General features: G+C 37.9%; 2 protein-coding genes across 4 annotated transcripts; both read right to left on the minus strand.

The window, feature by feature from the left end:
• Positions 1–353: 353 nt before the first annotated feature.
• On the minus strand, positions 354–8058 carry cenpt (centromere protein T). 3 transcript variants are annotated; one of them, XM_028025952.1, is made up of 14 exons: positions 7740–8058; positions 6567–6687; positions 6351–6486; positions 6166–6259; positions 5933–6060; positions 5731–5788; positions 5508–5644; positions 4722–5174; positions 4086–4613; positions 2758–3048; positions 2579–2678; positions 2306–2473; positions 2043–2147; positions 354–723 (listed from the first exon to the last, which is right to left on the minus strand). In XM_028025952.1, the coding sequence occupies exons 1-14, from the start codon at positions 7823–7825 to the stop codon at positions 594–596; spliced, it is 2535 nt and encodes an 844-aa protein (XP_027881753.1). In that variant the 5' UTR covers positions 7826–8058; the 3' UTR covers positions 354–593. The 3 variants fall into 3 exon arrangements, with proteins under 3 accessions (XP_027881753.1, XP_027881762.1, XP_027881747.1); XM_028025961.1 differs by having other exon boundaries at positions 4086–4499; positions 5924–6060; XM_028025946.1 differs by having other exon boundaries at positions 5924–6060.
• A 1424-nt stretch (positions 8059–9482) lies between these two features.
• On the minus strand, positions 9483–14635 carry LOC114149722 (cytochrome c oxidase subunit NDUFA4). The gene is made up of 4 exons (XM_028025757.1): positions 14443–14635; positions 11163–11251; positions 9917–9977; positions 9483–9762 (listed from the first exon to the last, which is right to left on the minus strand). Exons 1-4 carry the CDS (start codon positions 14488–14490, stop codon positions 9706–9708), a joined length of 255 nt encoding a protein of 84 aa, XP_027881558.1. The 5' UTR covers positions 14491–14635; the 3' UTR covers positions 9483–9705.
• Positions 14636–16363: the final 1728 nt, after the last annotated feature.

A 16363-nucleotide genomic window follows, 5' to 3' on the forward strand; every position in this document is an offset into this window, starting at 1 on the left:
AGCTGCAACCAGCGAACATCCATGGAAATATTGCACATTATTTAGCACAAAGCATTTCCAATTGGACTTCAACAGGCAATAAAATGAATGGACAAATCTGCAGTAGTTTTGGGACTTGGTTTCAGTTCCTTTAATTTTAGACAAGAGAGCTGTTGAAGGCGCAAGTCACCTGGACTAGTTCAGGTGATTTGCGCCATCTAGTGGATAGTGAAGAAATCTGACAACTTTCAACTTAAAATTCCCCAAAAATAAAAAGCGAAAAAATTTAAAACCAGTTTTTAGTCCAGCTACAGCTGCAAGTTGCTTCATAATACCTAGCAGGTAAAATAATTTAAAGTCTAAAATGATTTCCTTTATGCAAATAATCTTTATTAATGGCTGAAACGATACCTATTTGTGTTTTCAATCAGAAGAGAATAAAATTAAAAGATAATTAATACAATCCCACTTATCAGAGCACAACCATCTCAACATTTACATATACAGAAGAAAAAAAAACAATACAATGATGGAAAGAAAGAAATTAACAACTCCATATAGAAATCACATTTATTTACAGAGATAAATAGACAAAAAAGGTGCTTTAAAAGTATTCACTTCCGTATTTTAGGGATCACAACATTTCCACTGGTTGCGATGGGGATGAGGATCTTCCGCTGGTCCAAGCGCAGATACTTTTCAATGAGAACCTCCACTGGCACCTTGTCGTTTACGAATCCCTGCCTGCAGTATGCAAGAAAAAAACAAACAAGCATGAGTTAAAGACTGATAGAGTAATGCATGCAAACTGTGAACGGTTATTTATAAAGAATCAATTCATAAATGTTGCGGTCCCTGGCCTTTTCTTCAGCACAAACGTAAAACTCAACCATGCAGGATTGAGCTTTTCACAGTCAGGAAAATTTTATTTTCAAGCTAGAAATGGACGGTCAGAAGGAACCACCAAGAAAAAAAGATTAAATAAAATTTTATGGGATTAATATAAAAATATTGCATATTTTATTAACAAAAGAGGATTGTGGTGGAAAATTTCATCTGGTAAATTATTCATCAGATTAATAAAGTCATGATATATTACCTGATAATTTCCTCTAAAATACTGGTTGCCAACTAAAATCAGAAGGTGTCAGAGAGGAAGAGTTTATGCTAAATAAATGTAATAATTATTGAATAGTAAATAAAAGTGAGAAAAAATGTAAATTTGATTCTTTACATTTTGCAGCATTTTCTGTGGGTTTGTGAATCCCGGGCAGAAGCTAATGCTTTTCTGTTTTTAAAAATAGTTTTTTAAAATTTGTTTTATGTAACATTCTAATTTTAAATGTAAAGTTTTTATTAACTGTAAACTGAAAATCGTCATAACAGAAATAAAGGTTTTCACACATCCATATGTGTATAATTAATCTACATCATGTTTTCACCTAATAATAAAATAAATGGACTTTTCAATAATATTCTAATTTATTGAATGTGTCAGGATACCTTTAAAGATGTTGGTTATGTTTTATGTCAAATCAGATCATAAAACAATAATCTAAAAGTTATAAAAATTGGACAATTCTCCCCCGATTGATTCTTAGGGGAAAAACAGAAAAAATTATTTTGTGAACACAGCAAACAGCATATAATCCATGTACATTAAAGTTTGGTGAAAATCAGATACGTTTTGATAAATAAATTGATAGAATAAAGCACATCCTTCATTTTTAAAACTGTTGCCTCCATCAGGAAGTTGTGGTTAATGTGTTACATTTAACCGCTTAGTGAAAACAGTTTCAAAGAACCAGTAAAACCGGTGATCAGTATCGGCCTGCAGCAGCTGATCGGTGCGTCTCCAACTATAATCTCTGGAATCAACATGAGGAAATCTGTCTGATTGAATATGAATGTTTTAAATCTGATTTTTTTTTCTGTCTAAAAATATTTTTAAAACCCGTAAATTAACGTTAAAAACTCAACAGAAACTGGAAGAGTACACTAAATCCTGTTACCATAGCAATTAATCAGACCTCGAGTTCGACACATGTCAAATTCAAACGTACCGTCTCAACAGAAGCTCAACATCTTCAACTTCGATAGTTTTTCTCTTTGCGTGGGCCGCGTACGTCTCCAGGTCCTCAGCAACACGGTCGAAGAACTCATCCACTCTGCCACAAAGTCGATAAGCATCGATTACAAAAGTAAAAACTGTTTGTGGTTATTTCTGCAGGATCAAAATCTAACAGCAGTAAAAAAAAAAAAATGCTTTTCAGAATGAAGTCGCTGATTTTTTTTGTATAAACAAAACAAGTATTATTTTTGTTACATCTCATTTAGGACGGGGAAGACATCTGCAGAGACTTTTGTTTTGGCGAAGTGCTTGAAGACACTCATCAGGTAAGTCTTTGGTAGGACGGTTTCCCTCCTGGACAGCCCAGTTCGCCGCCGTCTTGCCTGCTTTGGTTTAACTGCAGGTAAAGCTTCGCTTGCACTACTGCAAGGATAAAGAACAAGCAGTAAATAGGAGAAATGTTATACTTCAGCACATTATTTCACTGGGGAAAGCTTGTTTAACGCTGCAGAAAGAAATGTGACTTGCCTTGCTGGGAGATTTTTAAAAACTGAAGGCGACGCTGGAGGACTGGAGGTAAAAAACTTTATTTTCTCTCTGACAAAAGCTGGCGTCTTGCCTGGGAAATCTGGATTTTAAAGAATCCAAATTATGATCACTTTTTTAAATATGAAGAATCACACAAACTAAAAGTTACGAGCCTTCACCTTCATTATCATCCTCCTCCTCATCCGACTCTTCCTCCTGTTCCCCGGCTTCCTCTGCAGCAGCTTCAACATCCTCCTGCTGCCTGCTGACCTCTGCATCATGGCTGACACGGAGGAGGTGGAACGAGGCGTTTTTTCTGTCCGCCGGATCGTTTACATCCCAGGAATCTTCGTCCAGATGTTGGAGCGAAGGTTTAGCCCAGTCTGGTTTTTCAGTTTGATTCTGGATTCTTTCCAAACTGGTGTTCAAACCCAGAGCGCTGTAGCTTTTGGACTTTATTAATGACAGACCTATAAAAATAAAACGGCAGGAATTTGTTTTTGTTTTTTTAAAGAAAAACACATTTGATTCTCCTTTCATCATTTCTTTTCATCCAGATCCATAAGCTACTGTTCTAAAAAAATGTCTTCATAAACTTATGTAGCAATACGACTAATTGTTAATTAATGGTTTATTAGATTCAAATTAGTTCCAATCTTTTGACTAATAACGTCTGCTTTGACCTTCTTTTAGTGTTGTAGTTTGACCGCCATCCGGCAGAGGGCGCCGCTGGTCTTCCTTAAATGGAGCCGCTGATACGGAATCAAAGATGGCGCCCATAAGGGAACGGTAAAGAGTAACGGTCCAGACAGAGTCCGGTACGGGATGCAAAATACACTTTCTACGTGTCGGCTTTGAAATAAAAACACTCAAACTCCTTAAGTTGTTTTGAAATATAATCACTCGACAAAATCCTTTAGTTTTCACCTTAATAGCGCTCATTTAGCCGAGCTGCATCAATTTCTTATTCAAAAATGACCGACGTGCTACGAAGGCGAGGATTCATGACAGAAAAGCGGAGGATACAACAGAAAAATGGAGCCTAATGGCTTTCGTAGGTTAAAACTTTTCTCCATTAATTGCGTCAACATTCCTTCTACAGCAACCACAGACCACTTTGCGTGACCGTATCTCTGTTAATGGGGGATTTAATGTTTAACATATTTAATTTTTCTATTCAGCAGCCTAAGAGGTTCCTGTTTAGTTATATTTTATAAATATGTCCAGGTTTAATAATGTGAAAACAAAATTGTCAGTCTATTCAGTCAGTATTTAATACAGCTGACACAAAATAATGTTAAATTAAGTATATTATGAAAGATTTAGGAAAGACGGTCATCCTTCTTGATACCAGAGGTTTTTAAGAAAATGGCCGCCTATCGATTAACTATTATTCGATCGATAATATCAATCAACTTTAGATAAACTCATAAATTGATAACTTGGGTAAGAATGTCAGTTTGGGTTGTAAAGTTAGCAGATGATGCCAACAGGTGAGTAGCTGTACCTTCTGTCGCCTTGACGACCGGCAGAATGAGCCCGCCCTCTGAGCGAAAAGCCCTGCGACTGATGTGTCGCTCTTCCTCCTGATTCCTCTCTTCATCGTTATAGTCTTGGTCAGTCTGACGATCGGCTCCGTCCGACTTTTCCTCGTCGTCACGTTGGAGTTGATTAACTCTTACTACTGATCCACCTTCATCCTCGGGTTGAGAGCCAGCCGCAGCCTCCTCTTCCTCAGACGGAGAAGCTGCTGCGGCGTCTTCAGGAAGACTGTCCTCCACACCTTCATCCTCAGCCTGAGGGCTCACTGCAGCCTCTTCCTCAGACTGAGAATCAGCCGCAGCTTCTTCCTCAGTTGGGGATTGCTCCACACCTTCATCCTCAGCTTGAGAACCCACTGCAGCCTCCTCTTCCTCAGAGCCTCCTTCGACGTCTTCAGACTGAGAATCGGCTGCAGTTTCTTCCTCAGTTGGGGATTGCTCCACACCTTCATCCTCAGCTTGAGAACCCACTGCAGCCTCCTCTTCCTCAGAGCCTCCTTCGACATCCTCAGCTTGAGAACCCACTGCAGCCTCCTCTTCCTCAGAGCCTCCTTCGACATCTTCAGCTTGAGAACCCACTGCAGCCTCCTCTTCCTCAGAGCCTCCTTTGACGTCTTCAGACTGAGAATCGACTGCAGCCTCAGCTCCATCATCCAGATCAAAAGTCTGGAATCCAACTGCATCGTCCTTTTCCTCAGGTTTCGATGAAACATCTCGTGTTTTATCAACATTTTCCTTGCCTTCATCTTCCTCCATGTTGGTCACAACTTCTTCTTCTTCTTCAGCTGATTTCTGTCTCTCCTCATCCCTGTGCTCCTCCTCCTCTTGTATGTCTCTCTGGAGCTGAGTCGCCATGACGGCGGGTTTATCCTGAGTGGCAGTGATGGAGAAGTTGGAGGTCAGGGCGTCATGCTGGTCGTACAGAGCCGTCTGGCAGTTCACGATGTCGACCGTGACGTCGGGCTCGCTCAGTTTGCTCAGACCCAACGTAATTCCCGCCAAGTTTGTGTCTTCGCAGCCGACCTCTCGCCCCTGAAGTACTTCATGTCTCACGTCTGGAACACAATGTAGAGAAAAAGAGCCGAAATAAAAAGGAAAGTTCTTGTATTAAAACTAGAGATGCACCAATTTGACAATGTCTGTATCGGTCCCGATCCAATTATTAATAAAGATTTGCTGTAAAATAAGAAGTAGGGATTTGTTGATTTTATGTGAATTTTGCAAATTTGTGAAAAACTGGAGGAACTTATTGGACTCTAGAGGGCCACATAAAAAGTTACAGCGGACCAGATTTGGCCCCCGGGCCTCAAGTTTGACACTTTTGCTGTAAAGAATCAGAATAATTTAATGAACAGAAGCTTTTGGTTGCAGTGAAAAGACAGAATCACCTCCCATCTGCTGCTTGCTGAGGGCAGCACAAAACTCTTCCTCTGTGATCTTTCTGCGGCGCGAAACTCGTCTCTGAAGGCCTCTCTTCTCAGTGTGAACGTCAATAAACGGGGTTTTCAGACTCAGGGAGGAGGAGCTGGGCGGCAGAAAGAACATGCAGATCATTTTATACTAAATAAATATACTTATTTCACTTGGAAGGTTTTTTTTTTTAAACTTTACCTTGACAGGGAAAGAGATGAATGATCACCGATTGAATTTTCTGGTTCTTCTTCAGCAGCTGTAAGCATAAAAATCCCCAAAACACATAAATATAACAACTCCGTTAACTCTAGAGTCCGTATCAGCACTGGGTCACAAGTAAAAATGTTTACAATCTTTCACAGAAAAATAAATAAATAAAGTTTAACTTTACCGTTTTCACCTTTAAGTCGTTTTTCAAAAGCGGTGACGTTGAGGCTCTGACGCGGTCTCTTTCTGCTCAGGCCCTTAGCGGCGCTCGCAATGTTCCCCATCGTCACATCCGGCAGATCCAGACCCGACAGCTCAAAACTGGACACAAAAAATAAACACATAAATGTACAAACAGTCAACATAAAGGTGCTGAGAAACAGAAAAAACTTTAGATTTTACACCAAACAGTCATCTTAAACACACCTAGACCGACTTCTAGTAACTGTATTGTCTTCTGAAGGAGGCTGCAGCTCTGCAGGGGCGCCTTTGTCATGAACCACTGGGGACTTCACAGGCTCTGAAAAGCAGAGCCAAACGACATGGATGTAAAGAGGAAAACAAAAACATCAGCCTCACTGAGAACCAGAAGGGCGGATAAAGCCACTCACCTGTCTGCAGGATGTTCCTGAGTAAATGCCTGGGAGTTTCTCCATCATCAAACATCATGGAGGAGGAGGGAGCTTGCTGTCTGAGCCCAGCGGAGGCGGTTCTTCGCTTGAGAGGCAGGGATTTCCTGGTTATATTCTGAAAACAAAAACACGGTCAGATTTAGAGGGTTAAACTGATGCCGCCTTCCACAGCTGAGTCGTTTGTGTTCTTCTCACCTCCTGGATTTTGTTCCTCAGGCTGCGTCGCAGGATGTTCTGTGGAGTTTTGGGCTCAGCATCTCTCGTGCTGCGCCTGCTCTTGCGCCGCGGCTCGCTGCTACCTGCTGCCTGGGGCTCACTGACATGCAGACAGAGAAGAAAATTATCCATTTTCAATCAAAATTCCTAGGTTGTTTTTTTTTTTTCACCCTTAAATTCTTAAATTTAAGCGACTTCCTGTTAACACAACTAGCGCATCTGTTTCTATTATGTCTTTATAACACTGGATATGGCTAAAAAAATAAAACTGTTAGCTAATTGCAGCAAGGTGTAATATCTTAAAGTCAAAGCATCTTTTAACACAACATGTCTGTCACAATAAGCAATAAATAAGTTAACCACATAACAAATTAAAACAAACTCAATAATTCTATTATTGTAAAATGTATTGGGTTTTTTTCTTTTCTCTGTTTTTCTACCAAAAACTGGAAGACAAAAGTCTTCAGTCTGCTGCTTTGGTCTAGCCATTTTTGGAAGGACAGAGACTTTATAATTCATTTTATTTGCTGTTTTTGTTTATTTTGGATTAGAATTTAAAGTTAATTGATTTTTTGAGAATGTGTTCTTGTATTATTATACCATTTCCATAGTAGTACTTGAAAATGGCCTCAAAACAACGTTATCGTTTATCGCACAAACTTCTGGGACAATTTCTCGTCCAGTAAATGTACATTTTGTTTTCACTTAAAAGTTCATTCCGATCCAGTTGTACATTGTGGTCAGACTTTTTTCAACAAATGAGAAAATACTGTGATAAAGTCTATACTGCCTCTTAAATTTAAAGACACTGTAAAATACCAAAAGGGTTTATTACAAGGTCATGGCGTTTGTTAGAGAAGTGAAAATAGGTCGTACTTGGGTCTTTCAGCAGAGTAATCATCAAAGATAATTGTCCAAATAAACACAGGAACAAACATAAATCTATATTTTTACCAATTAAACTATACAGAAAATCTGTGTCTAAGCTGGAGAATAGAAAAAAATATAGTACAATACGATAGTAGGAGAGCCAATAATTTTGGTCATTTGCTTAAAAGGCAGGATGTTGTGACGGGGTTTGTCATTTATACTTTTAAACTTTGTTTTAAAAAACAAACAAACACTATTTCTCCCTGAAAGAGAAGGCAGTACCTGCTGCCGACAGGAGTCCTCGGCGGCTCGGTGATCAGAATTTGCTTGAGGAGAATTCGAGGGGTTAAATCTTCGGTAAAATCCATTAGCCTGCCGAGCTAAAAATCCAGCTAACAAACCTCAGAGAAACTCCGTCTGACAACAAGCTGTAGCCACAGACAAACTGTCACAACAGCGCGAAGTTTTACCAACCAAAGAGAGCCAAAAACGGCGTAAATTACTGTCACTCGACTCTAAATTACCATAACATTCGTATGCGCTAAGCTGTAACTGTTTTCTGGTTCAACATGAATGTTTTTACCAACGGTCCCGCGCTATATTTGAGTGTAGTCTCGCGATAAGATAGTTTTACCTTCTTTCTTCTTCAACGTGGCGTGCTTCGATTGGTGTGTTGCTGCCCTCTAGCGGCTGTACACTGAACTGACAAATGTCGCTTTTTGTTTTTCTCTTGCATATTCTCTTCCATTTCTCATGTAAAATATATATTTTTATAATATATGTATATAAAAATATAAAATAATACAATAATAAAATTAGTTCTCAGGATCTTTGCAAAGAAATTTTGCCTGATATGACAAAATAGCCAGGCCTCTATTTGAACTCAAGTACCGTGGGGTTTTTTTTTGTTTGTTTGTTTGTTTTGCTTTCTTTCTTTGCAACCCTGCTCTTTTTCAGTAGAGGTACATTTTCATGCATTTTCCCACAGATAGGAGATGAAGCTCTGTCTCATAGTTTGTTTTTCGTACAACACAGTCACATCTTGCTTTACTTCCAGTTGCTCCGTGCTCCAATTTCGAGTGATATTTCCCAACTCCTGCAAGTCTTCTAGGCGGGTTCAGTCTTCTGTTTACTACTGATAATGTTTTATACTAGTAATAGAAATCCTCTGCTTCTGACAGGTCAAAGTTTGCTTTAAAAGTCACAGCTTCCACTGGGCTGGCAATGCTTTAGTGCAGCTCACTGCTGAAATGTAAATATTAGTGCGAAAGCAGAAGCAGTGACATTTTAACTTGGAGACGAAACAGCTGGGGCTGCACAGTGGCGCAGTTGGTAGCACTGTTGCCTTGCAGCAAGAAGGTCCTGGGTTCGATTCCCGGCCGGGGTCTTTCTGCATGGAGTTTGTATGTTCTCCCTGTGCATGCGTGGGTTCTCTCCGGGTACTCCGGCTTCCTCCCACAGTCCAAAAACATGACTGTTAGGTTAATTGGTTTCTCTAAATTCTCCCTAGGTGTGAGTGTGTGGTTGTGAATGGTTGTTTGTCCTGTATGTCTTTGTGTTGCCCTGCGACAGACTGGCGACCTGTCCAGGGTGAACCCCGCCTCCCGCCTGGAACGTAGCTGGAGATAGGCACCAGCAACCCTCCCGACCCCATTAGGGACAAAGGGTGAACAGAAAATGGATGGATGGATGGACGAAACAGCTGCCTGGTTAAATACTCAACCTTTATGTTAAGTAAAAACCAAGTGATGTCAATATTATTACCCTTTAATGGTTAGATGGGAATTTTTAATGACAAAATCTGTCCTATTCAATGTGAAAAGAATGCAAGTAAACAAAAAACAGGAAGACTAAATATCTCTGATCTGTTGCCTTTTGTGACATCACCAGAAGCCTGCTTTCAAGTAAACTTGCTTCGGGAAAGAATTTATTTTTAATCTAGATTAGACAATTATTCCCAACAAAGCGCAAAACAAACTGACCGTGACGTTTTCTCTTGGAGAATAACTAAACTTAACATACTAATGAGGTTAATCATTTTAATTGCTTTAATAATTTACAACACATAAAAGAAAAAAAAAACAGAAATCATCAGTAGAAAACAGGTGGTACCCTGCTTTTATTCAAACTTGTATAGGTTTATGATTCCTCTCCTGCTGACAATCAACTGTTAACTGACCAACATTCAACTTGAACTTTGGCGAAACAAAAACAGTGCATAATCTCGGCACCCCGGTTGTGAAAGGACCTAGAAATCTGGCCGGTCCTTCTTCAGTTTGGAGTAATCCGTGTTGACGCTGAAAAACTGGAAGAGTGAGGAAAAGAGGCGTGAAAGGACACAGTCAGGGTGAGGAAGGAAACATGGACTTTGACGCATGATAAGAACACAAGTTGTGCTTCATCTTGATATGAAGAAATAACAACTATTAACTAGCATGTGTTTTATTTTAATGTCTTACTTTGTACTGCTGATTGGGCCCCAGCTTGTTCCAGGGCTCTGGGTTGTTTGTGCGATCCCACCTGAAGATGACATATTGTAGGAGATATCAGAGGTTAAAATATGATGATTTACAAAACAAAAAAATCTTAAAATCACACTATATATCGCGTTACACTGCAAAAACACAAAATCTTACCAAGAACTTTTGTCTAGTCTCTTGAAATAAGACAAAACTAACTTACAAGTAACTTTTCAGGAAGATATAGCAGCTTGTTTTAAGTAAATAATTATTTAATATTGATGAAAAACTTCTAGTTCCACTGGCAGATACTTCAACTAATAACTTGGGAAAATGTCTTGTTATACATTAAATAATCTGCCAGTGGATCTAGTACTGTGTCATCAATGTTAAAGAAATATTTATTTAAAGCAAGCCTACATGTCTTTGCACTACTAACATATTTGCACTAGAAACTAGATAAAAAAAACTTGGTAAGATTTGTATTTATGCTGTTTTGCAGGTAATCTTCAATGCAAAAACATGAAATTATTAAGTATTTTTCCAGTGGGAATATTTTTGTACACATGAAGTAAGATAAAATTCACTTACATGTAACTTTTCGGAGCTTGTTTCAATAATTCTTTAATATTAATGAAAAGTGCTAGTTATACTTATAACCTAATAAAAATGTTTTGTTATAAGTGAAATAATCTGCCAATAGAACAAATAAATTTCATCAATATTAAGAAATTATTTACTTAAACAAGCTTCTAGATCTTGTGGAAAAGTTATTTGTAAGTTTGTTTCGTTTTATTTCAAGAATACTAATATAATTACACTAGAAACTACTTGGTAAGATTGAGTGTTTTTGCAGTGTAGAGACAATTCTTCCTGGGGTTCACAGCACAAACATTACAATAACATCACTAAAAAGACCTCAAAATACCTCACAGAAACAATATTAAAACATAAAAATACAAATAAACAGCCTCAACCATTTCAAAATAAGTCAAAAATAAACCATATAAAATTGGCCATCCAGTCAATTCAATGTTATTTCATTGTCTATTATAGATTTTTAATATTCTTTTTAAACTTTAGCCAGAACTTATTTATGTATTTTAGGGAATTATTGACTTAAACCAAGCTCCTGAAAATATATATTTGTAAATAAGTGTTGTCTTATTTCAAGTGTACTAAGATATTTGCATAAGAAACTAAAGTAAAAATACTTGGTAAGTTTTTGCAGTGCAGAGATACTTACGAGACGTCAGGATTCTTCAGGGCCAGTCTGGCCAAGTACAACATGCTCATCGTCGCTCCACCGCCGATGAAGATGAAGAGGGGGATCAGCTGTAGAAAACAAGCATTTATTGTGTTAAAACATAAACAGATAATATGATATTATCATCAGAACCCGTCCAATCACCGAACAGATAAATGTGTGGATGTGCCAAAACTTTCTCCAGCTGAACAGAAACAAAACTGAAGTTATTATTTTTGGACCTAAAGAGGAACAATCTAGAGTTATAGATCTAGAGTTATAGATCTAGAGTCAATGCACAGCTTCAGTTATTACAACTAAAAACCAGCGATCAGCCCAAAACCTGGGAGTAGTGATGGACTCTGACCTGAACCTCCAGAGCCACATAAAGACAGTTACAAAGTCGGCCTTCTATCACCTGAAGAACATTTCCAGGATTAAAGGACTAATGTCTCAGCCAGATCTAGAGAAACTCATCCATGCGTTCATCTTCAGTCGTATTGATTATTGCAACAGCGTCTTCACGGGTCTGTCCAACAAATCAATCAAACAGCTGCAGCTGATCCAGAATGCTGCTGCTGGCGTTCTCACTAAAACCAGGAAGATAGAGCACATAACACCAGTTTTAAAGTCCCTCCACTGGCTCCCTGTAGCTCAAAGAATAGACTTTGAAATACTGTTGTTAGTTTACAAATCATTGAATGGCTTAGCACCACAATACATCAAAGAGCTGCTGTTATTGTATGAACCTTCCAGACCTCTCAGGTCTTCTGGTTCTGGTTCTGCTCTGCATCCCCAAAACCAGAACCAAACAAGGAGAAGCAGCTTTCAGCATCTATGCACCACAAATTTGGAACAAACTTCCAGAAAACTGTAAAACAGTTGAAACACTGACCTCTTTTAAATCTCGACTTAAAGACCCACCTGTTTAGGATTGTATTTGAAATGTAATCAATTACAAATTTATTGATGGAACTTGACTTAATGCTTTGTTTTGATTATTGATTCTATATTGCATTGTGTTTCTGTGTTTGTAATGATGTAAAGCACTTTGAAATGCCTTGCTGCTGAAATGTGCTATACAAATAAAATTTGATTGATTGATTGATAATAAAGCCTTATTACATTGAATAAGAAATAATAACATAAACCCCTGTTATTTCACATATACAGTCTTTATGTGATGTAAAAATATTACATACAACCTGTACAATTAAACTAAAATAAACATTGACAATCCCAGATCATAATACCACCCCCACCATGTTTTACTGTAAAATAGTAGAAATGGTAAATGGCTTTTACTTGTATAATGCTTTACCAAGTCAGAGAACTCCAAAGCGCTTTAGTCTACATTTAGTAATTTATACATTTACAAAGAGACTGAGGCTGAAAGGATCAGGGATTCAAACCGGCAACCCAATGCTGCCAGTGGCAATTTCAGCCCAAAATATGTTTGATTTCATCCAACAAAGTTTTTACAATATTTTATCCATCCCTAGATGCTTTCTCTGGAAAAAAAAAGGCAAACGTTTTTGTTAGTACAGATAAACTGTGAATATAAGTGATTTCTGCTCCGTCAAAAACAACAAAAAAGTGAGTATGCACTATAGGCGGCGCATATGGGTGCTATGCTAAAGAGGGCGCCAAATGATGGTGGAAAAACTATCCTATGTAGAATGCATGTGAGTGTGACTGCCTTTACTTTATTTTATTTTATTTGAATCCTGTTTGATGACAAGATTGATGACAATTATTTCAGTATCAAGACGAGGTTTGTAAGTATTCAGGTTAGTTTATGTTACTAATAAAATGACACTTTACTTTTGTCTTGCTACTGTGTGTTGTAGTTACAGGTGTGTAGTGATGCTACCTCATTTCTTCTCAAACACCTCAGAAAGTATGTAGTTGCTCCCCTGTCATAAGCTGTTTTTATTACAAAAGTGCACAAAACGTTGCTGATATTCCGCTAACGTAAAACAACAACAACACCATTTTGCAACTGCAGTGTTTCTATTAAATAAATAATACAGTTAAAATAAGTTTGTTCACGCTGAAAGTCATTTTAAAACTTGCTGGCAATCATCCTTCTACCGCTTCCTGTAGTTTTCGTCATTTCCGCCAGTCGCAACATCCGGTTGTTGATCACATGACTCGTGTGACGTGGGGGAAAAAGACATTTCTTTCAATTCAGCCGGAAAACCACCTTTTTTTTATGAAGAAAAAAAAAACATTCACTTTTTCTTAATTAGCGTTCCAAAAGACGCAAATTTTCGAAATAGCGTTAAATAAAGATAATTTATTTTCGTAATTAACTATGCGCAATTTTAAGGTCAACCGAAACGCAGCTAATGTCGCCGTTTAGCTAAGTAATGCAAATTGAGGGCTGAGTTTTATTTTTGGGTTGACGACATTCACTGCGGGAATCCAAAAAGATTGAATATTGAAAGTATATCAAAAGTTTCAAAATATATTAATCAGTTGAAATGGATGAGATAAAGGGTTTTGAAATCATTTATCCATTAATTTTGGGGGGTTTATTCTTCTGAAGTCGATTGAATTTTATTTCCAGATTGGAGATTTGGTGTGATAATCAAACTCTTCACGACAAAATGCCCCAACCAGCTAAACAAACTGGCAAATGGGTGAGTCACCGACCAGCAGAGGACATAAACATATCAGTGGCCTATTTATATGGTCTCTGCCGTAAAGCAGACTGTTTCACCCCGGCGTCCTTGGAAAAATAGACTTCAGTCAGTCAGGCCTATATGGATATCAGACGTGCTTTGGCGACCACCATGCATGGCTGCGGTATTAATCCCCTCATCTGGATCTTTTCCGGCTGGGTTCGGCCAGATGTGGCTCCTGAGTGTAAAGTGCAGCAAATCCCAGCAGGTGAAAGGGAAACCGCAAGAAAAATCTGTGCAATTCATTTGTTTCTACTAAAGAAATTAACCCAAATTAGGTGCGTTCGTGTTTTAATCATCCATTCTTTTTTCATTTGTTGGTGTAAAAAAAATAAGCCATTTGGGTCAAATTTTTAGGATTTAAGGTGATTGGAAGGAAAAACCTCCCAAACATTGCGTTCAGATCCCATTAATGTGGATATATTTTTTTATTTTATTTTATATAGTATTTAATAAGTGATCGCCCTTTTGTTTGGAATATTTCAGCAATCGGGAACGCGCCTCCCCCTCCGCGCTCACGTTTCAATGTCAAATAAGGATAATAAGCACAGGAGAAAACATAAATAAATTAAATTACAGCATTCTAGACTTACAGAGGGGTGACTCTTCATCTGCTTCCGGACGACCGAGAACATGGACATGGTGGAGGGTCTTTTCGCAACAGCGACCGGAGTCTGTTGGGTTTATAGGAATCTGCGGACAAACAGGCAGAGCTGCTGCGGATCTTCTTTCTGCAGGCCTGGAGGCACGCAGCGGAGCTGAACACCCACTCCTCTGCTGCCAGCCAATCCCAGCCGGGTACACGGACCCCGGTCACACCGCGAGGCTGCGGAGCTCTTAAAGAAAAATCACCTGCTGCCGCCCGTCACTGCTTTTACAATCACATGTTCATATTTTCCCCACAACTTTGATGCATGTCAATGAAAGATGCGTTGTTTTAAATTTTTAAATAAATAATAAATCACAAAGAATTGAGCCAAAACTCCATCAGAATCCTCCCTTATGCTTGTGCACCTTTTCCTTCCACTCAACTTTTTATTCATACACTTGGACAAAAAAAAAAACTCTTTATTGTTCTTGTGCAACATTCTAATTTCTATGATGATAAATACATGAAATATACCACTTTGTTCAACTGAATTACTAACAGAAATTAACTATATTATGCTTTACACTTAGTAAAGTCAGGGTGATGTTTAACATTTTGTTCGCAAACACATCTGGAAGGAAATGTTATTACTCATATTTAGTTGCATAGAAGGAAAACAGCTCAGTCTACTGAGAGTTGCTAATATTGATTCTGTAAATCAAACTAAAAAAGTACCAAATATTTGTGCCACATTGCAAAAAAACAAAATAACCTCCACAAATTTGACCAAGTTTTGTTCTAGTTTCTAGTGCAAATATCTTAGTGTACCTGAAATAAGACAAAACTGACTTAAAGTAACTAACATGGGTAAAAATGTTTTGTTCTGCCAGTGGAACTAGAACCTTTTCATCAATATAAAAGGAATTATTGACTGATATCAAACTCTAATGTCTTGCTGAAAGTTAGTTTTGTCTTATTTCAAATGTACAGATATTTGCACAAGAAACTAGAACAAAATCTCTCATTTTAAAAATGCAATAAACCCTTAAAAGCAGGTCAAAACTCATTCAGATCCAAATTAACCCAAAACAAAAGAGTTTTAATGTTTCTTTGTTCTCCATTTTTTCTACATTAATTTAAATATTACAAAAGTATATAAACAAAACTAAAACAATGATTGCGACCAGCAGGGGGGGAAATCTTTATCATTTTTTAAATGATGGTGATAAAAACCAAAATGGCTTCACTGTCTGGTGAAAAGTGACCGAGATTTTTAATTAGCCTCAACAAAAATCTTTTTTATTTTTTTTATTTTTACAAATCTTTGTGAATTTAAACGCCCGCATGGGTCACGCACCAGCAGAGGGCGCTAAAGGGTCGGAGTTTGCATTTGCGTTGGGCCAGATCTGCAAACTTTGGAGTCAACAGAAGTTATAATAGCTAGTTTTTATTTTACATCAGTACAGAAGAGACCAAGTCTGGGGTGTTCAAAGTGTGGCCCAGGGGCCTTTGGGGCCTAAGACTGATTTTGTGCAGCCCCTTCAAACTGCAATTCAAAAGTGATACAAGTTTTTAATAAGGGTTAAATAATTACCAACATAATTTTCTGACAAAGCATTCATATTTTTATAGCCAAGCTTTAAAAGAAAATATTAAACCACATTTATCCAGAGACTTTTTCTGAAAACCCCCCAAAACAAATGAGCTTCTTTTTATTAAACTTGGATAAATATAGCAAGAGTTTTTAAAGAAAGTGACCAAAATTCTATTACTGAAAATAAAGTCATTCAATCAGGCAAAAAAAGTTCAAACTACAAGACTTTCTTTAAATACAAGAAATGTGCAAAATCTACAATCATGTAATTATAGAGAGAGAAAAAAGTAGCAAGTAGTAAATTTCTGCCAAAAAAATCAGAAATTTATAA

This window comes from Xiphophorus couchianus, chromosome 2 (assembly GCF_001444195.1).
Source record: "Xiphophorus couchianus chromosome 2, X_couchianus-1.0, whole genome shotgun sequence".
Classification (NCBI taxonomy): Eukaryota; Metazoa; Chordata; class Actinopteri; order Cyprinodontiformes; family Poeciliidae; genus Xiphophorus; species Xiphophorus couchianus.